The sequence below is a fragment of the Canis lupus genome, chromosome 6 (assembly GCF_003254725.2).
Source record: "Canis lupus dingo isolate Sandy chromosome 6, ASM325472v2, whole genome shotgun sequence".
Classification (NCBI taxonomy): Eukaryota; Metazoa; Chordata; class Mammalia; order Carnivora; family Canidae; genus Canis; species Canis lupus.
The window spans coordinates 874,482-901,829 of record NC_064248.1 but is presented as its reverse complement, the minus strand read 5'-3'; the positions used below and the strand labels follow the sequence as shown (position 1 = coordinate 901,829).

The 27,348-nt window shown below is 37.9% G+C and overlaps 1 protein-coding gene and 1 pseudogene across 12 annotated transcripts in view; both read right to left on the bottom strand.

Annotated features, from left to right (window-relative positions):
• The window catches only part of LOC112646092 (BTB/POZ domain-containing protein KCTD7), a 95,147-nt gene that overhangs the window by 16,445 nt on the left and 51,354 nt on the right, over positions 1 to 27,348 (bottom strand). For 8 of the 12 annotated variants that reach the window (XM_049110786.1, XM_049110782.1, XM_049110785.1 and 5 more), the window contains 2 exons: positions 25,207 to 25,373; positions 11,186 to 11,355 (listed from right to left, as the gene is read on the bottom strand). In XM_049110786.1, coding sequence (XP_048966743.1) covers positions 11,186 to 11,355; positions 25,207 to 25,373 — 337 coding nt within the window. Of the gene's footprint in view, positions 1 to 4,507; positions 4,647 to 11,185; positions 11,356 to 25,206; positions 25,374 to 27,348 lie in introns of those variants that run through there. The other 4 variants (XM_049110784.1, XM_035718161.2, XM_049110790.1 and 1 more) reach the window with 2 other exon arrangements.
• Positions 1,122 to 8,930, bottom strand: LOC112646372 (grpE protein homolog 1, mitochondrial-like; annotated as a pseudogene).

Below are 27,348 nucleotides of genomic sequence, written 5' to 3'. Positions count from 1 at the left end.
CTGGAATCCCTGGTTTATTTCACTGTCCTATAGTTGTGATGTCTTTCATTTTAGGATATATTTTAAAACTGGCCAGATTTAGAAATCTATCCTTCCAAATTCTTGCTCTTTGCTTCACCTCACAAAAAGATTATATATTTGTTTTTTTCTAGAATAAATATAACATTGTAATTTAAATTTTTCTTAGCTAGATCCAAACTTTTAATTCTTTGAATGAATGTCTAGCTTTCCTTATTAGACTGTTTATTACTATTATCTTTAAAAATTTCTATTTTTAGGGACACCTGGGTGGCTGGCTCAGTGGTTGAGCATCTGCCTTCAGCTCAGGGCATGATCCCAGAGTCCCAGGATCAAGTCTCACATTGGGATCCCTGCAGGGTGCCTGCTTCCCTCTGCCTGTCTCTCTCTGCCTCACTCACTCACTCAAATAAATAAATAAACTTTAAAAAATAATAATAAAATATAAAATACTATTTTTAATACTGTGCTAGGTTTTTTAATTTTTTATCACTACCAGGTCATAACTGTAGCCGAATTTTGTGAATTTATCTTGTCATGTTGCTGAATTTACACTTCTATTAGTACACTTGGATTTTCCTGATATCGTTTTTCCTGAATTTTATAGAAATTGCACTTCTACCCACTCTTTTTTTTTTTTTTTTAATTTTTATTTATTTATGATAGTCACACAGAGAGAGAGAGAGAGAGAGAGAGAGAGGGGCAGAGACACAGGCAGAGGGAGAAGCAGGCTCCATGCACCGGGAGCCCGACGTGGGAATCGATCCCGGGTCTCCAGGATCGCGCCCTGGGCCAAAGGCAGGCGCTAAACCGCTGCGCCACCCAGGGATCCCACTTCTACCCACTCTAAAAGCACTTGCTGCATGATTAGAATTGCCAGCCAATGTATCAGACAGGGTATAAAAAAATTAATAAAAAGCTCTGAGAGCATTCAACTTGAATGGGAAGACTGAATGCAAGTAATTATAATATTCTATGAAAATTAGGGATCCCTGGGTGGCGCAGCGGTTTGGCGCCTGCCTTTGGCCCAGGGCGCGATCCTGGCGACCCGGAATCAAATCCCACGTCGGGCTCCCGGTGCATGGAGCCTGCTTCTCCCTCTGCCTATGTCTCTGTCTCTCTCTTTCTCTCTCTGTGACTATCATAAATAAATAAAAATTTTAAAAAAATTCTATGAAAATTATTAGCCAGAAAAACAAAGTGCCACAGAGCATACGGTAAATCTTTTACTTATCTTTCTTATTCCATCTATTTTCCAACAATCTTCTCTAAATAGGTATGGGTAGTAGCAGTAAGTATTCTTGTTTTATACTAATATGTATGTGAGACAGTAGTGATGTTTCTAGTAATGCTCACAAGAAAGAATGTCTCCTTCATGCTTTGTGGTGTAAGGTCCAGCAGATCCATTGCTATTCTGTGAGAAAAGTCCTGACCCTACCCACCCACTCCTGCTGCTGCTTCTATATGAGGCAGGATGGGATTCCATCTAAGCATGCTCAGTTTGTACAATACATGGCTTCCCTTTCTGTACTCCTACTTCCCAATGAGACTTCAAGCTTTTGTTTCCTACCTAGCCCTCATCTATCAATCAATGAATTTATATTGTAAATCCTCTAAGCTTCATCCTGGCACTCAATTAGATCACCAGACAAATATATCCATGGGCTAAACAATTTTAAGTTCACGGAGAATATTTCTTCAGAGAGCTCATTTTATTATTATTTTTAAAAGATTTTATTTATTTATTCATGAGAGACACAGAGAGAAGGAGGTAGAGACACAGGCAGAGGGAGAAGCAGGCTCCATGCAGGGAGCCCAACGTAGGACTCAACTCCAGATCTCCAGGATCACACCCTGGGCTGAAGGTGGCGCTAAACCACTGAGCCACCCTGGCTGCCCCAAAGAGCTTATTTTTAATACTATGCCTGGACTTTCATGTGGGTAAATCATAAGCAGCAGCTACATGAAGAATGTGTCCATAAGAACATGTTTATAAATTCCAAATACCATCTAATTATCCTCTTCTCTTATTCTTACTTTAAATCACTTTCTAAATCTTTTCAAATCCTTTCAAGTAAGTGGAATGGGGGAAAAACAAATTAAGGGGAGTGGGTTTAAATAAACAAAAGGACTATCATTATGGAGTTTATGAGATGAGACTGTAACAAACTTTATTTTTATGATATGGGGGATTCACTTAGCATTTTAACATAATATTTCTTTTTCCTTTATGATGCTATAATTTTTCTTGTGATTCTTTCAGTTTATGTACCTTCCACAATAGATTATCTATTCTTTCCATCCACTTAAGTACCTCAGATATGATTACTTTTCATTTGCACCAAATCTCAATACTTAGAACAAACTACACTGATTCTTAGGATTATTATTAGTACTGACTTCTAACAAAAACACTATGACCTTTTAAAGGCCTAAATAGCCCCTTTTACTAGTGGTAATGAATCACCTATTCCTCCTCTCACTCTACACAATCATCACAATTCTGTTACTATTCAGACAATGTCTTTTTGTATTTCTATTTCTATTGCACAGACTTTACACTTCACTACAGTATTTTACAATTTAAAATAACTCCCCTGGGATACCTGAGTGGCTCAGCGGTTGAGTGTCTGCCTTTAGCTCAAGTTGTGATCCCAGGGTTCTGGGATCAAGTCCCACCCACATCAAGCTCCCTCCCCACAGTGAGCCTGCTTCTCTCTCTGCCTAGGTCTCTGCCTTGCTCTCTGTGTCTCTCAAGAATAAATAAAAATAAAATCTTTAAAAAATAAATAAAATAAAATAACTCCCCTGCCAATTTGTCCTCTTACCCTGTTTTAGATTCTTTATAGGACTTATCATGTTGTATTACACATCTATTTATTATCTATTTTTTCCACTAAAATGTGAGCTCCATTAGGGCACTGTTGATCACTATATCCCCGGTGCCCAAAACGGCCATGCCTATGGCTAGTGCTCAATTAGTTGAATGAAAGAAGAAATAACTGTGACCATTTTTCATTGCTCCTCCCTTTTTAATACTGTAAAAATACTGGGAGACAATTCTACACAGATTTCTTCTATTTCCACATATCTTGTGTGGAGAGCCACAGCTGCCTTTGTTCTGCACTATCGTTTCAAGGACAGTTGTACAGAACTATCCTTGGAAGACAAGAGATAGTGCCTCCTTCAAGTAAAAGGGTAGATTGTCTACTGTCCAGAATAATAAAAATAATGTTTACATGTGAGGCAGAGGTCAGGGAAGCTTACTGCCCAATATAAAAGATTCTCTTATCTAACTTTACTCACTGCATGCACAGCCATTTCCCGGTTTTTGCATGCCTTGTAGAACTGACACTCCAGGAATTTGGTACAAATGCTGAAATACTTTGGATACGGCTATCACTGTGAGTAATAATCTGGCTTTCTTTTCTGCCAGCATCCATGAAATGATGGCAGGCTAATTTATTAACTTCCAAGTAGAGAAAAACACAGATCCTTCACAGTTACTGTTAAAGGAGCTAAGTGACAGGAGGTTTGTGTCAGTAAACTTTTAGGTTCTACAAAGTTTCAAAATGTTTTTTTCAGTTTTCTAAGAAAAATCACAGTCTAGCCATATTAATGAGCCTCTTTCCTCAAGTATTTTTAAACTATTGCCTGGGATTATCTTTTCTATAATGTCTACGTGTAAAGTCATCTTTCTTTTTTCCTAAAATCTTTTCCTTTGTAGTTTGATGGTGGATGAATTTCTTATATGCTTATATACTGACAGGTACTTTCCTAATTGTCTGGTTGAAATTTTTTTTTTCCCCAACCTGTTTTGAGCCTTTGACTCTTTCCTTAATTGTATTTTCTCTGTTGTTCATCTGGAACTCTCATCTTTAGAATTTGGAATTCCATGTTTTGTTTTCTGGTTTGGTTTTCTTTTGCACTGTAGTTAACAGTTTGATTTATTTAGGTATGAGGTTTTATGTCCATTACTCTTTTTAAATTGCTAGTTCCTTTTGCCTTCAATTATATATCTTTAAGAAAAACAAACACATTAGGGCCTTAATCCACACACTACAGTGAGATGCAGAAGAACCAAAGAACCACAGTGCAGCCAGGCACAGCCTAGTAACCACAAAGAATTCCCAAAGACACTGTATTCACTTAAGGTACTTTGATGTCACCAGAGTTTGAGCCAATATAGCTTATTCATGACACCCTGGAGCTCTAGGAGTGTCCCACTGGCCTCTCCTCTAGATATATGAAACTATTAAACATGGAATCCTAAAAATCAATGACTCCTGAATTAGAGTTCATTAATCCCGTTGTGTGTTTAGTCACTTGGGTTTTCCAACAAGGTTTGGGAAAAGATCAAAGTACTTATAGATAAGAAAAGATGAGCCAGCCTTTCAAGAGTTATAGAAGCTAGTTAGAGGCAGTTAAGCTTCTTTCACCACACCCACCAGGGCAGGTCTTGGTGTAAGCCCACAAGCTTGTACCTCACCTGTGCCAGCTCTTCCCCTTCAACAAGAATGCAGAACAAAGCCTCACAAACTCAGACTTGGCTCAGTTTGAAGCACTGCTCGCTCAATTCGAGTAAGCTGTGCTTTCTGAACACCTTCTGAATGCGGACTTCAGTCAATATGAGGCTTTTCTACAGGTTTACAGGGTTGTCATCTTTAATTTCTTCTTTTGCACACATTGTGTTGCTTTCTCCAAAATACCTGCAACGTCTAGCAAGTCCTTGCAGATTTCCTAAATATCATATAATTTTGCCTCCTCCACCATTTTCGGCTCCTCTGCAGGAAGTTCTTGGTATCTGTCAAACCTCACTTTTATTTTTCCATAGGCTCTTCTAGTTGCTCTTCTAACTTGACCTTCTCTGCCATAAGTATCTTCTCTGTAGAGGAAGTATCTCTCTTCTGTTCTATTTTGACCCATGTCCTCTCTTCCATTCTAGCCACTGTTCTTTTGTTTTTCAGCTGTACACAACAGGAGAGGGACTGAGAGTCAATGCCAAAGTTCGGAGCCTATCTTGCCAGCCTTATCCACTGAGCCATCATGGATTTAAATTTTCTCTCACATATCATTGTATTCTTCTACATATGTTCTTATTCTATTCATTCATAACTTTCAATATAGTTATCAACTCAACTTATCATTTTTTTTAATCTTTTTTTTTTAAGATTTTATTTATTTATTCATAGACACAGAGAGAGAGAGAGAGAGAGAGGCAGAGACACAGGCAGAGGGAGAAGCAGGCTCCACGCAGGGAGCCCGATGTGGGACTCGATCCCGGGTCTCCAGGATCACACCCCAGGCTGCAGGCGGCGCCAAACCACTGCGCCACCGGGGCTGCCCTCAACTTTTTATCTTTTAGTTCTTATGATGTACAGATTGTACCAGCTCAGATGTTTTCCTATTGTTTTGTCACGTCATTTCTCATCCTTTGTGCTTCTAATTTTAAAATTGGGTCCTGGGTTATTCCGCTATCCCTATTCCTCAAGTTTTTTACCACAATTAAAGCCTATTTTTTTAAAATTTTATGTATTTATTAATGAGAGAGAGAGAGAGAGAGGGCAGAGACACAGGCAGAGGGAGAAGCAGGCTCCATGCAGGGAGCCCAACATGGGACTCCATCCTGGGACTCCAGGATTACACCCTGGGCCGAGGGCAGGCGCTAAACCACTGAGCCACCCAGGGATCCCCCTAAAGCCTATTTTCTTAATTATCGTTTCGTTGTTTTGGATACATGCTTCTGCTCTCCTAACAGTAATTACATAGCAGAGCAAACTACTCCTTGTGTATACATATGATTTACAATAGTGAAGTCATTTTTTTTTTACTTTTTGTTTTTATTTTTAAAAAGATTTTATTTATTTATTCATGAGAGACACAGAGAGAGAGAGAGAGAGGCAGAGACACATGCAGAAGGAGAAGCAGGCTCCATGCTGGGAGCCCAATGTGGGATTCGATCCCGGGTCACCAGGATCACGCCTTGGGTTGAAGGCGGCACTAAACCGCTGAGCCACCCAGGCTGCCCAAGTTTTATTTATTCATGAGAGACACAGAGAGAGAGGAAGAGACACAGGCAGAGGGAGAAGCAGGCTCTCTGCAAGGAGCCCGATGTGGGACTTGATCCCGGATCCCGGGATCATGCCCTGAGCCGAATGCAGACACTCAACTGCTGAGCCACCCAGGCGTTCTGTGAAGTCATTTTAAAGCATAGAAGGACATCTATTTTTCTATTTATTCTGAGAAAGAGAAGGTAAATGAAGATATAGCCATATTTTACTATAATTTTCTTCTCCTTGTTCAGGTTTAGAAAAAGTTTTTCAAGAGAATATAGGAAAAATCTTAAGTTTATATAACGTATTAGAATTTCACAGAATGAATGGCTCGGAAAAGAACAATGATAGTAGCAAAAGGTCTACATTGTGTTTGACTGCTTCTTTAGTAAGGAAAAAAGCATATATGAATGACTGCTAATAAAGGAATCTTTTTTTATTTTTTTTTAAATATTTTTTTAAATTTTTATTTATTTATGATAGTCACAGAGAGAGAGAGGCAGAGACACAGGCAGAGGGAGAAGCAGGCTCCATGCACCGGGAGCCTGATGTGGGATTCGATCCCGGGTCTCCAGGATCGCGCCCTGGGCCAAAGGCAGGCGCCAAACCGCTGCGCCACCCAGGGATCCCTAAAGGAATCTTTTTTTAAAAATTGCATTGAAGGGGGGGCATCTGGGTGGTGCAGATGGTTAAGCACCTGGCTCTTGGTTTCAACTCAGCTCGTGATCTCAGGGTTTTGAGATCGAGCCCTGCATCAAGTTCTGCACTCAGCACAGAGTCCACTTGAGTTTCTCTCTTTTCTTGTGCCCCTCCCCCACTCTCTTGCTCTCTAAAACAAATAAATAAGATTTATTTAGATAAATAAGATTTATTTTAAAAGACTGCATTGACAAACACAAAATTCACTTACTAAAAAGCTTTAATTTGGGTGCCTGGGTGGCTCAGTCGGTTAAGTGTCTATGTTTGGCTCAGGTCATGATCCCAGGGTCCTGGGTTCAAGTCCTGTATTGGTCTCCTTGCTCAGCAGGGAGTCTGCTTCTCCCTCTTACTCCTTCCCCTGCTCATGCGCTCTCTCTCAAATAAATAAAAAAAGAAACCTTTAAAAAAAAAGAGTAGGGTATACTTTAAGACTAGGGGAGTGTTTCTGAAGGATTTATTAATAATTAACAAGGGTAGGATTTAAACAATTTGGGCAGCAAAAGAATCTTTTTGATTTAACTGCAGTCTGGTGTGTGTGTGTGTGTGTTTAAGATTTTATTTATTTATTCATGAGAGAGACAGAGAGAGAGAGAGGCAGAGACTCAGGTAGAGGGAGAAACAGGCTCCATGCAGGGAGCCCGACGTGGGACTTGATCCCGGGTCTCCAGGATTACGCCATGGGCTAAACCGCTGAGCCACCTGGGCTGCCCTTTTGTGTGTGTTTTGAAAACGTTTTCATACAAATAAACTTGTAGGAAAAAGTTTATTTTTTGGCAGGGATCTCTTTAAGTTAGAAAATAGGGTTTTCTAGTAATAACGGGAAAGGTTAACATCTAGCTGGGTCTCTATACTAATTTAAAATTACCCTAGACACATAAGGTTTTGTCCAAAATGACAAATGAAACCTATACATCCCTCATTTCATTGGTGACCATATACATCCTAGAATCCATGGTCACTCTTAGGCCTATTTAAAGCTTGGTTCTTACAGTAAAATTCTTAAATTCCAGTTGTTTTTGTGATAAGTTTAAAAAAAACTAAACCTTGTAAGGTTTGCCATCAGCCCCCCATCAGCCATCTTCTCAGTAAAACCTAAATTTTTGCTATGATGACTTCTAAGAAGAGGAAAGTCTGATAACAACATAAATACAAATGATTTTGTGTTAATGATGTAGCTGCTTATCTTGTTTGCAATAAAAATCTCTTATTCTAAAGAACATTAAAAGGAACTATAAGAAATGCATATTTTAATATTAAGTAGCTAGTAAGATTAATCGAAAAGAAAAAATGGCAAAAATAAACAGATTTAGAAGAGTCTGAGCAAATAACAACATTTGTTGAACGGAAAAGCATCACGCTGCATTACTGCAGTTTGTATGAATTATGTAGGGGCTGAATGAAATTTCAGCCCAAAGAGATACCTTTCTGGAATGAGCAAATTGAAAAAAAAAAAAGTCTGAATACAGATTGCTGTTTCATGACAAAGATAAAATGGCTGAAAGGGGGATCCCTGAGTGGCTCAGTGGTTTGGCGCCTGCCTTCGGCCCAGGGCATGATCCTGGAGTTCTGGGATCGAGTGCCACATCGGGCTCCCTGCGTGGAGTCTGCTTCTCCCTCTGCCTGTGTCTCTGCTAACTCTCTGTCTCTGTCTCTGTGTCTCTTATGAATAAATAAATAAAATCTAAAAAAAATGGCTGAAAAAACCCCAACCTTTCTAGTGTAGTTCTGTAAATATGTTATTTCCTAGATTTGACTCATATGTGGAAAAGGCTGCTTACCATTGGCTACACTAGGATTGGAGAAAACAGAAATGCAGTAGAAAAAGATATGGACAAGAGTAACTCAGTGTTCTGTATCACAGAAATTTTGGGAAGACTACTACTGTGGGATGCAGTAGAATTACATTTGGAGTGCCTGGGTGGCTCAGTCAGTTAAGTGTCTGCCTTCATTTGGCTCAGGTCATGATCTCGGGGGTCCTGGGATTGAGCTCTGAGTTACGTTCCCTGCTCAGCAGGGAGTGTGTTTCTCCTTGCCCTCTGCCCCTCTCACTATTTGTGCTCTGTCTCTCTCTTAAAGAAATACAATCTTAAAAAAAAAAAAAAAAAAATTACCAGTTAATGCCAATGTCAACAGGGTGGGCTCAAACATATAAGTTTTCATATTGTGCAGGTCACTAGAATAAGATGACTTAGAAAGTCTACTTAGTGTGAATAACATTAAGTTAGGGTTTTCGAGTCTTAAGCCTAAGTTAAGGTTTTGAGTTTTGGTGAACTGAGTAGAGAGAGTAGAACCTTTCATTATGACACACTTCATTATCTCAGCAACTATCCAGAAGGGCTTCTTCAGGGACATTTCAGTTTAACAAATATCTGTTCATTATCAGGTATGCACCAGGTATTGTGCTAGATGCCAAACACACATGTATAAGACTTGGCCACTCAGCCACAGAACATTTAGGGCTAGAGCAGAAATGGAAAACAGGCTGCATGATGGCTCTTCAAATGCAAGGAATCTGAAGCCCTATCCAGTTCTCCTTTTTTTTGGTTTCCTATCCAGTTTTCTGATATCAATTAGTGATGCCTTTAAAAGTTAGGCATAATGGTATCTGCACCAGTTAACTACCTTTATACTTTAGTGTACTGATTTAAAAGTCAACTAAATTATTACAGAACAAGAGCACATTATAGTTCTGAGCAAAAGAAAAATGAATAAATCGGTTCTGATGAGCTGATAAATGAGCTGACTGGTTTTCTAAAATATAGCATCAGAGTATATGTGCTATATGTACTGTAGTATATATGCCAAAACAGTATAGATATCTGGTAAACATTCTGTATGGGCTAAAGAATAAATAACTACAAAGCCTTAGTTTTTACTTCTGGTTAAAAAGTGAAAGTTGTACACCACATGAGCTCTGATGTTTCCCTACTGAGGAAGTCTATCATTGCTTCTAACTCAAAACATCAATGATCTATGCTTTCTTTAAATGTTACTGTTTACAAATACTTTAGGAAAAAAAAAAAAACCAACAACAGGGCTGCTTACTTATTCTCAGTGTATCTACACACCAAAAAACAAGAAAGAAAGCTTCTTTTCTCCTTTACTAAAACTGAATTCCATATCTAAAAAGTATTTTGGCAGAAGATGACTGCTTATTAGCCTAGTGTTCCTGACTACAGCTGGAATACAGCCAAGCAGTTCATCACCTTGCTGCTTTATTTATTCCCTCTCTCTCTCTCTCTCTTTTTTTTTTAAATTATTTATTTATTTATGATAGTCACACAGAGAGAGAGAGAGAGAGGCAGAGACATAGGCAGAGGGAGAAGCAGGCTCCATGCATCAGGAGCCTGACGTGGGATTCGATCCCGGGTCTCCAGGATCACGCCCTGGGCCAAAGGCAGGTGCTAAACCGCTGTGCCACCCAGGGATCCCTCTCTTTTTTTTTTTTTTTTAAGACTTTCTCACTTTACAGAAGGGGATTTTAGAGTTAATTCTGAGTTTAACAGGTGAAGAACATTACAAATAAAATTGATGATTGTTTACAAAAATGAGTCCCTTTACAAGTAGTCTTATGAATTATTGCAACTAAATTACAGTTTAGAAATTATGGGTTAAATACACACATGTGGAAGGCACAAGTTCTAGTTTTGACACTGGCAGAATGTGGCTGTGTAACCTTAACAAGTCACTTATCCTCTCTGGCTCTCACCTTCCCCACCTATAAAATAAAGGGACTGAGGGCAGCCCGGGTGGCTCAGTGGTTTAGCACCACCTTCAGCCCAGGGCATGATCCTGGAGATCTGGAATCGAGTCCCACATTGGGCTCCCTGCATGGAGCCTGCTTCTCCCTCTGCCTGTGTTCCTGCCTCCCCTCCACACCCCGTCCCGTGTTTCTCATGAACAAATAAATAAAATCTTAAAAAATAATAATAATAATAAGGGGACTGAAACTGGATAGTTAAGGTACCTTTCCAAATATAAATTCTAGGTTTCCCTTCTCTACCTGAGCAAGGAGAGGTATTTTGTATCCAAATACAAAACAAAAAACGCTAACATGAATGCTCCTTGATCTAATGACTGTTATTTAGAATTCAAGGTACACTATGTTTTTGGTCTTGGTGGTTTATACTACTTACAAGGTGACAAGTTAGGAAGGCTTATTACTAAAGCACACAATATAAGTGGCGTTGGCGTCAGACTTTCCATGCAAAGATGATCCAAACACCACAGAGTTGCAGTGGAAAAGTACTAGCCTGGGAATTAGGTTTTAACTTGAATCCGTGACATTTCTTAGGTAAGTAATATCTCAGGTTTTGATTTTCCCAGGTATAAAATGACAAAGTTACACTAGATTATCTCTAAGACCTATCCTAAAATCAAAACTCTATGTTTCTAAGTGGTTACTATCAACCTACCCTTTTGTAATGCATTGCTTCCAAAAACATCTTGGTCTGCTTATAGATTTCTTGGCCTGTCTTGTGGAAGGTCTTGAGAAAGTCTATGAACTCTTTAGACACTCTATCCGTTTCAATGCTGGTTTGCCGGTTTATGGAAGGACTGGGAGCTTTTGCTTCCTGAATTTCTGCTGGGAAAATTAAACATAATGAGTTTTATTACATAGAAGATCCATGCATGGAATTACTTTAAGTATGTAACTTAAGATTATTTAAATTATACTTAATCAAAGTTAAACTTGAATTTAAATTGCTTTATGTTTAAATATTTGGACAACTTTACTTAAAAAGTGAGCTAAATCTATTTTATGACTAGGAGTTACAAGCAGATAAAACTACTATATATATATTCCCATTCAAATAAAAGTTACTCTAATATTTTCTTAGCCAAAATATATCATGCTTTGATCTACATACTTCATTGTAAATACTGAAATAGCACCACTATCTTGAACTTCCTCAAAAACTACACGAGTTACAAAATTAGTCAATAAGTAAAATAACAATCAGTAGAAGCACAAAAATGTTAGGATACTTATAAGATGTTAAATAACTAAAAAATAATAATAATAAATAAAATTATAATAAATAAATAATCTTCCAAATCCGTTCTACTTGTCAACAAGGCTACTCTATATGGAGACTAACAATTATTTACCCACTAGTCAGCTTTCAAGCAATACTGCTCAAAGTAAAAGAATATATCAAAAAGTAGCACAGTAATCATGACAGAACATATAGCAAAGAGGAAAGCGAAACAAATAAAACACTGTCTACTCTGTGGCCGCACAACTCTTTCCCCTCTTCAAATTAATACACTGAAAGTAAAATGGGACCTTTATAGAACAAAGATAAGGGTGTTAAGATAAAGTTAAGTGCTCTTGGACAGCACGAACTACCATCTGATCTCTGATCACTTCCAAGCCTCCTCATTTTGAACTGTGCTAATTCAATAACTGTAACAAATTAAATTACCTCATAACTTCACAAGTTCTTTCTTATACAAAAAGAAAGATAAGAAGACAAAGTATCTTTTGAAGGTACTGAAATCAACTTATTACCTGCTTTCTCAGAGTAACTTCTTATAATTCCACTTTTTGAACTTTATAGTACCTGTGATACATTTTAATGATGAAGCTGCACTAAAATTTTAAGGGAAGACTGGATTATCAAGGAGCACCTAGGTGGCTCCATTGGTTAAAGCGTCTGCCTTCGTCTCAGGTCAGGGTCCTGGGATCGAGCTCCACATCAGGCTCCCTGCTCAGCAGGGAGCTCATTTCTCCCTCTCCCTCTACTGTTGATGCTCTCACTAATAAATAATAAATATAATCTTTATAAAAGACTGGATTATTCAAGAGGCATAAACACATTAGACTACCTAAAAGAATGTACTATAAACTATGGTAAAGATTCCATCTCTCTCTCATTATTACATAACTGATTATCAAACTATGAGATACCTGTTAGACTTATGTTCAAAGTAAAGCAAAAACACCCTTTCTCCTCCAAGCTATACTATTAAGTAGTTAGCAGAATAAAGTTGCACTTTATAGTTATCTTTCTAAATGAAGTATTTGCATATCTTTCAAATTATCAGGTGTATCCTATGATTCAAATTGTACAAGCCCTAAAATCACATTAAAAGAAAAAAAATGTGCTTGCTTCAGCAGCACATATACTAAAAGAAAAACACACACACACATACAAAACCACTATATGTGTAGCTAAAAATACTACTGGTCTAAGTCATACAACAAACTGGAAAAAATACTTATAAGCTATATCACAAAGAGCTACTTTTCTTAATGTAAAAGAAGTCCTATAAAGAAGAAAAAAGTCTGGGGCGTCTGGGTGGCTCAGTTGGTGAAGCAGCTGATTCTTGAATTCAACTCAGGTCATAACCTCAGGGTCCGGAGACTGAGCCCCACATAGGGCTCCACCCTCAGCAGGGAGTCTACTTGAGGATTCTCTTTCCCTCTCCCTTTGCCTCTACCCCCACCATTCACAAGCACTCTCTCTCTCTCAAATAAATAAATAAATCTTAAAAAAAAAAAAAAGAGGAGAAAAAATCTAACAGTTCAACAGGAAAATGGGTAAAGAATTCTAACAGTGCACAGAAAGGAAACATAATTCGATCTTAACCACAGGAAACATGCTCTATCTCCGTCATGATAACAAACACACAACTTAAAACTAAAGGACATGCTGTTTTAAAAATTAACAGACAAAAATCTTCATCTGATGTTAATGAAGATATGCTGAGGAGGAAGCACTCTCATACTATGGAGGTGGGAGTGTAAAATGATATAAATGCAATGGAGTATAACTTGGCAATAATCATCAAAATTAAAAATACATTTATCCTATGACCCAATTTCTCAAAAATTAACTGCACATGCACAAAATGAAATATGTACAAGGCCACTCATTTTAGTACTACTTATAACAAGAGAAGACTAAAAAGGGACTAAATTGTAGTTTAATCCATAAAATGGGACATTATATAGAGCAGAATATATGTAATAAAATTTTATGTGTTTATAAATGAAAATAAAAGAACATAAGAACACATCAGAAACTAATGATAAAGACTGTCTGAATATGGGAGAACAATGGTCGTAGTGGCTAGAAACTATATGGGTGAGGGACCATACACATTTTGAGCCATCTGAATGTACTACTTATTTTCTAAGCAAATAAATAGAGTACAATTCAACTTATAAATTGGCCACATCCTTCCTGAAACATTTTTTACCAATATGGAAAACCAAAAATTTTTCTTGACATCCTGTATGATTAGAAAAAATTCTTTAATACTTAAAGAGTTTAATCCTTCACTCAAACTGGTACTTCCACTCCTAATCATGATGGAGTAATAGGGATTGGATTTACCTTACTACCTTAACAACTAGAAAATCAGACAAAATACATGAAATAATGGTTTGCAGATACTGGAGGTAGATGGGGGAAATGGGAATAATTCATTTCCCAACAGCCAGGAACAAAGAACATCAGCAATGGCAAATATAAAAAACATTTTCTCATTAAAAAAATTTTAGATGGTAATTGTTTAAAGCTAAATTAATAATAATGGATTGTGGGATTTATATCCTATGTATAAGTAAAATGTAAGACAATAATAGCACAAAGAATGGGAGGAAGAAATCTAAGAATACTATTGGTAAGATTCTAATACATAAACTGGTATAACACTATGAAAATAGAGTAGTTAAGATATTTTTTAAACCTCAAAACAGCCACTTAAAAAAAAAAGAGGCACATCTAATAAGCCAATAGTGAAAATAAAGATGTAATCATAAAAAATAATCTCAAAAATAATAAATAAATAAATAAGTAAATAAATAAATAAATAAATAAATAAATAAAAAGGTAGGAAAAGAGGAGATAACTAAGTCCAGATGGGATAAATAGAAGACAAGGACCAAGATGCTAAGTTTTAGCACCATATTATCAAAAATTTCAATAAATATAAACAGCCTAAACAGTCTAATATAAGTAGCCTAAACAGTCCATGATCCCTATATATCTTGTAAGAAATCTGCTTTAGGTGCACCTGGGTGGCTCAGTCAATTAAGCATCTGCTTTCAGCTCAGGTCATAATCCCAGGGTCCTAGGATCAAGCCCCATGGCTCACTGCTCAACGAGGTATCCACTTCTCCCTCTCCCTCTGCATTTCCTCCCTCTCCACCCCACTTGTACTCTCTCCCTCTCAAATAAATAAATAAATAAATATCTTTAAAAAAAGAAATCCACTTTATTATTTTTTTTAAAGATTTTATTTATTTATTCATGATAGACAGAGAGAGAGAGAGAGAGAGAGAGAGAGAGAGAGGCAGAGACACAGGCAGAGGGGGAAGCAGGCTCCATGCCGGGAGCCCGACGTGGGACTCGATCCCAGGACTCCAGGATCACACCCTGGGCCAAAGGCAGGTGCTGAACCGCTGAGCCACCCAGGAATCCCCAGAAATCCACTTTAAATATAAAGACACAGATACATTAAAAACTGAAGAAACAAAAAGGATATGCCATCCAAACAATCAAAAAGAGCTGGAATAGTCATATCAAATATTGGAAAAAGTAAATTTCTGAACATGGAATATTACCAAGGATAAAGAGGAGAATCTGCCAATGAAAAAGGGGTTAATTCTTCAAGAAGACATAGCAGTACTAAATGTGTATGCACCTAATAACGCAGCTTCAACATAAATAAAGCACAAATTGATAAAAAATAAAGGAAGCACAAATGGAGAGAACTGAAAGGAAAAATTAAAAATCCATAATTTCAGTTGGAGGTTTCAATATTCTTTTGGGTAACTGATATTATAGGTGACAAAAAATATTAGTAAGGATAGAACACCTGAGCGATGCTATCAACCAGCTTGACCTAGATAACATATATAGAACTCTTCACTCAACAAAAAAGAATGCACATTCAATCTAACAACAACAAAAAGATAATTTACATATAGTGAATGTTTATTACGTGCTAAGTATTTATTTTTATTTTTATTTATTTATGATAGTCACAGAGAGAGAGAGAGAGAGAGGCAGAGACACAGGCAGAGGGAGAAGCAGGCTCCATGCACAGGGAGCCCGATGCGGGACCCGATCCTGGGTCTCCAGGATCGCGCCCTGGGCCAAAGGCAGGCACCAAACCACTGTGCCACCCAGGGATCCCGTGCTAAGTATTTTTACAGTTTTTCTTGTGTAATCCTCACTACTCTACACAGTGGTACATTTATGATGCTTACAAATGAGGAAGAGGAGGCCTTATTCAAGCCTATTAAGTAACTTACATAATGTTGCAGTTTCTTAAGTGGTAAAGGCTAGAATTTGAACCCAGATCTATGTGCCTGGACTCCAAAGCCCAAGCTCTTCACTATGCTGTAATTAACTCTGCATGCCAAAGAGAGGACTGAAGACTCTTCAAAGGAACACCAATCCCTGTGACTTGGGAGGTCTGCAGGCCAGTTAAGGGTAGGGAAACATTAGCCATCCCTTTATTGCTTTGCTTCTGCATACTCTTCCCTCCAACAAATACTTTTCTCCAAAGACGGATAATGACTTTAGAAATCCTTTCAAAATGTAAATGAAGGGGCACCTGTGTAGCTCAGCAGTTGAGCATCTGCCTTTGGCTCAGGTCATGATCCTGGGGTCCTGGGATCAAGTCCCGCATTGGGATCCCCGTAAGGAGCCTGCTTCTCCCTCTGCCTGTGTCTCTGCCTCTCTCTGTGTCTCTCATGAATAAATGAATAAAAATCTTTTAAAAATAAAATATAAGATATCCTGTATGATACCATAATGGTGGGTACATGTCATTATACATTTGTCCAAATCCATAAAATATATAACACCAAGAGTGAATGAACCCTAATGTAAAATATGGACTATGGATGATAATGATGTGTCAATGTAGGTTTACTAATTGTAACACAAAACTTAACATTCTGGTGCAGGATGCTGATAATGGAAAAGGCTGTGCATGTGTGGGGGCAAGGGACATATGGGAAATCTCTGCAACCTCTTTTCAATTTTACTGTGAATCTAAAACTGCTCTTAAAAAATAAAATAAAATCTTAGGGGCACCTGGGTAGCTCTGTTGGTTGAGTGTTGGACTTTTGGTTTCTGCTTAGGTCATGATCTCAGGGTCCTGCAATCAAGCTCCATGACAGGCTCTACACTCAGTGTAGTCTGCTGGTCCCTCTCCTGCTTGTTCTCTACCTCCCCCTCTGCTGTTCCTTGTGTGCATGCTTTCACTCTCTCAAATAAACAGAATCTTAAAAACAATAATAATTAAAATCTTAAATTACAAAAGAAAAAAGTAAATCAAGACTAATACTGGGGACACCTTGGGTGACTCAGCGGTTGGGTGACTGCCTCTGGCTCAGGGTGTGACCCCGAGGGCCGGGATTGAATCCCATATTGGGCTCCTTGCGGGAAGCCTGCTTCTCCTTCTGCCTGTGTCTCTGCCTGTCTCTCTCTCTCTGTGTCTCTCGCAAATAAACAAAATCTTAAAAAAAAAAAAAAAAAAAAAAAAGGTTACTTCTGCTCTCTAGTTATTAGTACAAATTTTTTTTTTACATTTTTTTTAAAAATTTTTATTTATTTATGATAGTCAGAGAGAGAGAGAGAGAGAGGGGCAGAGACACAGGCAGAGGGAGAAGCAGGCTCCATGCACCGGGAGCCCAACGTGGGATTCGATCCCGGGTCTCCAGGATCGCGCCCTGGGCCAAAGGCAGGCGCCAAACCGCTGCGCCACCCAGGGATCCCAGTACAAATTATTAAAATTAACACTTGGCTGTTTCTCTCTGACCTTCCTAAAAACCAACCTCCCAATAAAAGATCAGAAGTTTGAAGTCTGGATTACAGAGTGGAAACTGAGAGAGGCAGAGTTCAGGTACAGAAGGAGATGAGGCCATTTTGGATAGCCAGTGGGTGTTCAGAAGGAAAGACAGAAAAGAATAACTTCCCTTATATCATATTTTGGCTAGGATCTAGATGGCGATTGCTTGCTCTTCGACTTTAATACAGAAAATTTTAATGTAGAAAGTACATTACATAATGTACAAATATATGCTATATGTATATATCATATTATATAAGTAATACTAATTTCAAGCATAAACAGTCTGCCATGAGTATTGAGTGTTTCATTCCCTATCTACACACTCAGTTTAAAAAGTTTCTGAGGAGCCTGCGTGGCTCAGTTGGTTAAGGGTGCAACTCTGATTTCAGCTCAGGTCATGATCTTGGGGTCATGAGATGGAGCTCCGTGACAGGCTCTGCACTCAAGAATGGAGTTTGGCTGAAATTCTCCATTCTCAGAATGGAGCAGGGAGCCTGCTTCTCCCTCTGCCTGTGTCTCTCTCTCTCTCTCTGTGTCTCTCATGAATAAATAAAATCTTTTTTTTTTTAAGATTTTATTTATTTAGGGCAGCCCGGGTGGCTCAGCGGTTTAGTGCTGCCTTGGGCCCAGGGCGTGATCCTGGAGACCCGGGATCAAGTCCCACGTCGGGCTCCCTGCATGGAGCCTGCTCCTCTCTCTGCCTGTGTCTCTGCCTCTCTGTCTCTGTCTCTGTCTCTCTCTGTGTGTGTCTGAGTAAATAAATAAAATCTTAAAAAAAAAAAAAAGATTTTATTTATTTATTCATAGAGATGCAGAGAGAGAGAGAGAGAGAGAGGCAGAGACACAGGCAGAGGGAGAAGTAGGCTCCATGCAGAGAGCCCAACGTGGGACTCGATCCCGGGTCTCCAGGATCACGCCCCGGGCTGCAGGCGGCGCTAAACCACTGTGCCACAGGGGCTGCCCTGAATAAATAAAATCTGAAAAAAAAAAAAAAAAAAAAAAGGAAGTTAAAAATAGAACTATACCTTGCAATCCAACAATCACACTACCCAAAGAATACAAAAATGCTAATTCAAAGGAATACATGCAAAAAAAAAAAAAAAAAGGAATACATGCATCCTGATATTTATAGTAGCATTATCTACAACAGCCAAATTATGGAAATAGCCCAAATGTCCACTGACTGATGAGTGGATAAGATGTGGTGTATACACAATGGAATATTACTCAGCCATAAAAAAAAAAAATGAAATCTTGCCATTTGCAAGACATCAACGGAGCTAGAGAGTATCATGTTAAGTAAGTCAGTCCTAGAAAGACAAATACCATATAACTTCCCTCATGTGAGCAATTTAAGAAACAAGACAAATGAGCAAAGGGGAAAAAGAGAGAGAGAAACAGACTCTTAACTACAGAGAACTGATGGTTACCAGAGGGAGGTGGGTGGGGGGAGGGGTTAAAACATGTGACAGGGATTGAAGAGTGCATTTGCGATGATGAGCACAGGGTGTGTACAGAAGTGTTAAATCACTAGATTGTATATCTGAAACTAATATTACACTAAATAACACATACATGTTAACTAATTGGAATTTAAATAAAAACTTAAGGGGCACTGGGGTGGCTCAGTCTGTTAAGCATCTGCCATAACAGATCTCAGGGTCCTGGGATAGAGTCCTGTATCAGGCTCCCTGTTCAGTAGGGAATCTGCTCCTCCCTCTCCCTCTCCCCCCCCCCCCCCACTATTCATGCCTTCTCTGTCAAATAATAAATAAAATCTTAAAAAATAAATAAAAATAGGGCAGCCTGGGTGGCTCATCGGTTTAGTGCCGCCTTCAGTCCAGGGCATGGAGACCCAGGATCAAGTCCCATGTTGGGCTTCCTGCATGGAGCCTGTTTCTCCCTCTACCTGTGTCTATGCCTCTCTCTCTCTCTGTGTCTCTCATGAATAAATAAATAAAATCTTAAAAAAATAAAAATAAAAACTTCAAAAAGTAATAACAAAAAATAAAGCCTTCCAAGCAGAATAATATATGCTTTTGAATTATAATGGTAATATTTACAGGTATCATTAAATAATTTTCCATAACTATAGACAATTAATGATTTAATCAGTCATGCTTATGAACCAAAGCTGCCTTAAAAACCCCTAAATTGGGATGCCTGGGTGGCTCAGTGGTTGAGTGTCTGCCTTTGGCTCAGGGAGTGGGCCTGGGGTCATGGAGGATCAAGTTTCACATTGGGCTCCCTGCAGGGAGCCTGCTTCTCTCTCTGCCTATGTCTCTCGTAAATAAATAAATAATATCTTTAACAATAATAAAAAAAAAACAAAACCTAAATGATTAGGTTTGTGGAGTTCCACATTGGTGTATGGCCCACAGAGGGCATGATAGCTTGGTGGGCCCCCCTTGCTCTCTGCGTCTCTTCCATTTGCTTATTCCTGTGTTGTAGTCTTTGTAATAAACTATAATTATTTTCCTGAGTTCTATAAAGTCATTCTAACAAATTGTCAAACCCGAGGAGAGCCTTGTAGGAATTCTTGACTTATAGCTGGTTGGTTAGAAGTATGGGTGCCCCGATTCCTGAGGTATGTCTGGGGTAGGGGCAGTCTTGTGGGACTGAGCCCTTGACAGTGGGTTTTGGGCTGTGAAGTTCGTTCTCACTCTGGGTAGTTAGTGTTAGAAAAAAGACTGAATTCTTGGCCACCCAGTTGGTGTCAAAGAATAAAAGACACCAAATATGCCGTACAGGGAAAAAATTTCTCATAGTCCTTACCAAGGAAAGTCAGAAAATAGTCACAATTATAAAATCAGTTCTAAATTGAACTTGGGGAATCATTACCTCAGTTTCATCTAAATGTCAAAGTGGCCCTCATGATTAAAGTAGCAATTCATTAGTTATCCTTCAGACGATGTAATCAACACTATGCTTCTATTTAATTAACATGTAAAGTTCAGGTCTTGGGACAGCACTGAATGCTGGAGGATTAAGGTTTTAAGTCTTATTTTGAAATAATATCAAATTTACAGAAAAGCTGCCAGACTGACACAAAGAATTTCCTTAGGAACACTTGGGTGGTTCAGAGATTAAGTGTCCGACTTTTGGTTTTGGCTTGGGTCATGATCTCAGGGTCCTTGATTACAAGGAGCTTGTAATCAAGCTCCTTGCTGGGGTTCTGCACTCAGTGGGGAATCTGCTGGAGATTCTCTCCCTCCCTCTCTCTAAAAATAAATACATCTTTAAAAAAATAATCTCTTTATACCCTTTACTCAGATCCATGAAATTATAACATTTTGCTAAGTTTTTCTAAATTTTTCAGGTAATGGGCAGCCTGGGTGGCTCAGCAGTTTAGCGCCACCTTTGGCCCAGGACCTGATCCTGGAGACCAGGGATGGAGTCCCACATCAGCTTCCCTGCTTGGAGCCTGCTTCTCCCTCTGCCTGTGTCTCTGCCTCTCTCTCTCTGTGTGTCTCTCATGAATAAATAAAATCTTTTTAAAAATAAATAAATAAATAAATAAAAATTTCAGGTATTGTATATATCATACTCTTTATCCCTTAATATGAGTGCTTCTTAATAACAAGGATACGCTTTTACATTACTACGGTATAGTTCCTGAAAAAAGTGCTGTGGGTTTTTTCCTTACACAGGATCCAACTGAGGGTCACATCTTCATTTGGTGGTCACATATACTTAGTCTCCTTTAACCTCTAAGGACTCCTAGCCTTCCTTTATTTTCATAATATTGACAATTTTAAAGAATACAGGCAAGTCATTTTATTGAATACCCTTCAACTTGGGTTTCTCTGCTGTTTACTCATGACTGGATTTGGGTTATAACTTCTCAGCTTGAATATTACATAATTCATGGTACGTTCTCAAAGTATTATAACTGGAGGTATATAAAGTCCATTTCCCATAATTACATAGCTACCATTTTCCTATTTGTAATTAATAAATTTGCTGTCGGGAGTTATTTTGAGATGATATTCATAATTTGTTCCTTAAGAAACTCTCCTCTCACCCCAGATTTAACAATGATTGATGAAATTTGCCTGAATCAATTCTTACTGCAATGATTGCAAAATGGTGATTTCCTATCTCTATCACTCCTTCCATATTTATTAGTCAAAAGAGTTTTCTCTGGGCACCTGGGTGGCTCAGTTGGTTAAGGATCTAACTCTTGATTTCAGCTCAGGTCATGATCTCAGGGTCATGAAATGGAGCCCTGCATCTGCATCTTTATCCCCAGCTGGCTCTGTGCTCAGCTGCTCAGCAGGGAGTCTGTTCAAGATTCTCTCTCCATCTCCCTCTGTCCCCCACCCCACACTCTAGAGCACTCTCTCTCTAATAAATAATTAATAAATCTTAAAAAAAAAAAAAAGAGAGAGAGAGCTTTCTCTTCTCCTTTAATCATGTATCTATTTTATTAGTTGAAAGGAATAATGGATTATTTTATTCAGTCAGGTATATTCCATTTATTGTCCTTATTTAATACTCAAATTTGGCCAGTGGGAATCCACAGAAGCTGGCTTCTGGGCCTTTGACATGTCCCCAAATTTTGAACAGCCCTTCTTTCCCTGCTCCAGCCCCTGAATCAGTCTTTTCTCCAAGGAACCCTTGAGGAGTTCTCTTTAGTGAAGCTTAGTATTTAGAATCTAAGGTCTGGTTGGAAAAATTGGTATTTTAATTCTAAAAAAAAGAAAAGATAGTCTTCCTATGAGCACTGCCTTTAGATTAGTTTGTGAAAGACGCATGTAAGATTCTATTCAGGGCAACAAGATTCTACTTGAGCTCTAAAAGAAAAAGGGCTTTCAAAATGAATCAGCAAGTATTTCAACATGGCCAACCAACTATGACTTACTCTATTAAGTTATAATGGCTCTCTCAACCTTACTTTGGAAATTTAAAAACTGTAAGTAAATGGAGTCTTTAATAAAACTATTCCATTAACCTTTTCTGAAGGGCATCCAACTCTTAACAGGATACTACAATTCTTCAAACTCCTTAGAAGGCTATATTTATGTTCTGTTTACTACCAACCTGCCTTGGTTTAAGAGCTTTCTTTCACGCCACGGATAGAAGCAAGAAAAATATCAAGAGCAAAGGCATCACGTATTAATGAAGTAAAACAGAGAATACAGAATACAAAAGGCTTGTTTTAGTTGAGAATCAATAAATTAAAACCACTTGTAGTACAGGCAACCTTATCCAACAGGCAAAGACCAAATAATCAGTCTGAAATGCAAAGTTCATCTAGCAAAGTTATAGAAGTAGTCTACAAAGATCAAATAGGATCTTATTTTCTAATACACCTAAATTTTTTTCAATACTTTGAGGTCTTTATGATTTCTATAGACCAAAACAACTAAAGATTAAAATCTAAGGTAACAGTCTACCACTTGAAAAGAAAAGCAGCTAAGAAGTATACCAATACAATTTTTTTAAATAAAAACAACTTGGAATTGTCTCTTTTAAAGTACAAATCTTCTTTCATAATATAATGCATATTATACAGATATTCTTAGGATACAATTTTTTAAAAGTACCAAGGATAGGCACTGAATGTAAGAATGTAATGTACTTCAGTAACAGACACCTCATCAAGTATCTATCCACAGATATAGATGCACATACAGATACAGATACACACACACACAAACACACACACACACACACACACACGTATTTACAAGAGGTCAAGGAATATAATGGAAAAAAATGGAGCCAGGAGTTAGGGGACTTGAGTTCTAATCTAAATACAATAAATGACCTTGAGTAAGTTACCTAATATTTATGGGATTTCATACTGTCATTTATTTATAAAATGAGGCAGTTAAAGCCATTGGTTTTATAACTTCTACACTATTTCATATTTTACCACTTTATTGTATATCATAATTTCCTAAGGTTAATGAGAACTTCCCCAAAGCAAGAAACATAATTTAAGCTAAATAGGAATAAATGACCCTAATACCCCTGAGATCCTTACTAGTAGAGCTTATACTACCAGGAAAACAACTTGTATTTTTAAATAGCTAACATTTGGGAGCCCTGGGTGGCTCAGTGGTTGAGCCTTCGGCCCAGGGCATGATTCTGGAGTCCCGGGATCAAGTCCCACATTGGGCTCCCTGCATGGAGCCTGCTTCTCCCCCTGCCTGTGTCTCTGCCCCCACCCCTCAGTGTCTCATGAATAAATAAATAAAATCTTTTTAAATAAATAAATAAATAAATAAATAAATAAATAAATAAATAAATAAATAGCTACCATTTATTGGAGACTTACTATGTTTGTCAGGTGCTATGCTGAATGCTTTTAATTGCATCAGCTCATTTAATTCTTAAGACATGCCTACAGCAGGTATTACTGCCCCTCAGAACAGAGAGCTTAAAGAGATTTACTCAAGGTCACAACAGCTATTAAACTACAGAATTGAGACTCAAACAAGGAGACTCCAAAGTTTACGCTCTTAACCACCATGCTACACTACCTCCTAATAAATAGATCATGAGCCAGATTCATTCTGAATTTAATTCTAACAGGTACTGATTATTCTCTAATTACAATAGAAAAAACTGCTAGGAGTGACAGCCAACCAAGAAACAATTTCAAATTAATCATGTGAACAAAAAGATTATTTAAAGGTTTGCATTATTAAAGAGAAGAAATGTGTTTTGAGAAGTAACTTCTCCTTCTAATAAGACAAAACAGCAGCCATTAAATCTGAAAGACCAGCAAAGATCTTAAGGTGTGATATTATTGTTCATTTCACTATCTTCAGGCAGACAAAAAAAAAATTCCTGACAACTACCTGAGGTGATGGGGTTTGTCCAAAACATCTCTTCTGATAGCATCAGCCCCATCTCCATCACCATTTCAAATTTACTGCATAACTCTGACTACCAACATGAAGGTTCAAAGACTAAGTCCTAACAACAGACATTCTTTCTTGCTTCCAGCTAGGCCACTTCAACTAGCCCGTCTGCTGACCAGTTAGAACACATTTAACTTTGATGACAATCCTTCTGCTAGGTATATAGCATTTTAAGAAGCAGACAAAAAAGATAATGTACATACAAATCTATGCTCTAGAAAATATCTACTACGGGTTACTTTCACCCTTCCAAAAGCTCAAAGCCAGCCTTTTCCTATGTGTTCTCTATATATTTCTTCAAGATGCAAGCTCTCTCTCAAGCACTCAGAAAACCTCTTTGTTACATAACCTTAAGCCTAGATATAGTCATTTCTAATAAGTTATGGTTAGTAAGGCTATTATACAAAGGAGAATAAACCAGAATCCAAAAATTAAAGGCACAAAAAAAGAAAACATCCAAAAAGATCTATATTTGGATGATAATACATTTTATAAACAAAACTACATTATTTCAATTATCTTTATTACTCCTACAGAGTAATAAACAAGCTTCTCCAACACACAAGGACCTCTGATCAAAGAAGATTTTCAATTTTATATATTTTCTAACCCTTAAATCCCATTTCAGTTTCAAATCTGGGTTGCTATCCCCTAAATGCTTACAGTTATTAAAAAGCAGAGCCCACAGGCACTGTGGATCTATTCTGTATCTCATTTGAGCAGAGAGGAAAGAAAATTACCCTTTTTTGATCCAACCCTGGAAGAAGCACTAAAGAATTTCTTCACTGTGGTAACCTTGCGGGTCTTCTCGTTCGTTTTCTTTTCTTCAAACTTGGAAAATGTAAGGGATTGGGCCCCTTGGCTGCTCTGACTGCTGGCAAAAGCCTCTTCCTCCTCCCGTTGAAGTCTGCAATTCAAGAGAGGATTAAGAATGAGCCACACATCCTCTAAGTTTTCCTTGTATCTGAAATTATTACTCAGTGAATTGCAAGGGGATCTAAAATTTTTAGAACTGGCGCCTAAACACACCAAATAGGTCTGAGGTGTATGATAAGAAACTATCCCTCCATGGGATAGTTTAGACTTCAAAAGGGATCTTCTCCATGGATCATATTCATTCATTGTAACTAACTAAATGTAACTAAGGTTACATAAAAGAAGTAAACTCTAGTCATTTTCCCTAACAAGCTCAAGGCTGAAAAGGAGAAAGAGATAAGTAAATAATTACCATATAATATGATAGCTCCTACAGTAGAGAGTAAAACCCGACTGCCGTGAGAACATAGGGAAGAACAACTCAATCTGCTGAAGAAGCCCAAGGCTTTACAATGGTCACATTTAGGCTGGTCTGAAGAGATGAACACGGTTCCTCTGAGCGAAAGGACATTCCACGGAGAGGGAACTAAAAATGTGAAGGCATGTGGTTTCTTTTGTGGACCAAGTTTAGCATGGTCACTGATGGTGTGACCAGGGTAAGAAACCTTGAATGTCAAATCCATTATAATCCTCGATTTCATCATGTGGTGGGGACCAAGAAAGACTGTAAATCCAATAAATTGCCATTATCGGATCTGTGTTTTATAAAAGTAACGCAGGTAGCTATGTGATAACTTCAGGGGCAATAATTAAGAATACAAAGATTTAAGTGAGAGAAAATAAGGACCTGGAAACTGAGAAAGGGTGAAATTCAAAAGACTTCTCTGAGCTGGAATAAGTTCTACTTATCACTCAGTTACAGACAATGTGGCAGGTAAAGGAGAAATTAAGAATGATTCTAATGGTTTTTAGCCAACTGAATAAAACTATGATGCCATTAATTGACACAGGATGCAGGACAGGTAGGAGGAAATGTTGGGACTGAGGATTAGAGTAAATAAAAACGATAAATTTGGCCTAGGATGAGCTTAATTTGAGGTATTTATAATAAATCTCAAAGGCTGTCCATAGAACAATGGCTCTATATGGTGATCCCAGCAGTATTACCTATGAACTTGTTAGAAATGCAAATTCTCAAACTTCACTCCCACCCTATTAAAATCAGTCTCTAAGGTGAGGTCCAGTGATGCCTCTTTTCATAAGGTTTCCAGGTGATTCTTATGAGAAACAGTGCTATAGAAAATCTCAAGCAAGGTCGCAAATGGAAGCAGTAAGAAACAGTAAGGAAATCACAGCTTAGAAGTGTTAGTCTGAGAATGGAATAGGGACACACCTCCCTCTGAGACAAAACAGAAGTTAACATAAAGATATTAGTACATTTTGCTGTGGAGAGGGGAGAAAGCTAAAATTCATGCCTAGTGACCTCCACTTTCTCATGAAATAGGATCAGCTACTGAGAATAGTGCAGTGGGAAACTGGATAAAATAATGTTCTTTGTCTACATTTTCATTTTGACCATATAGTTACTGAAAACAATGAGCATGCATTATAATTCTCTGAGTTCACCACAGATGCTAGCGAAGTAGTCACTCAACAAATATGGCTGATTAGATATAAAAAACTAGCAAATGCTGTCAAAGTTCAGTCTGACTTTCTTTTATTGGAAGTTTTACTGTTTCTAGGATGTTTTGGCAAAAAATTAACATCATACATGGTATTTTATTCATCTCTATGCTCATCAGCCATTTCATCTTTTAGTTTTTATCATAATCATATTTCTGGATAATATAAACTACTTTTGACTAATCTCATTTTTAAGAAAAAGTTAAAATCCCAAAATGCAAGGGCTATGTATACTAATCAACAAGTTTCTACTATTATGTTTATCACCACATCAGATGCCATGCTGGATATATTACAAGAATGAGGAAAATGATGCTTGATGAAAGCCCTGTGCTGAGCACTATGCTAGGGACATCATAGATATTACCGCATTTAACCTACAC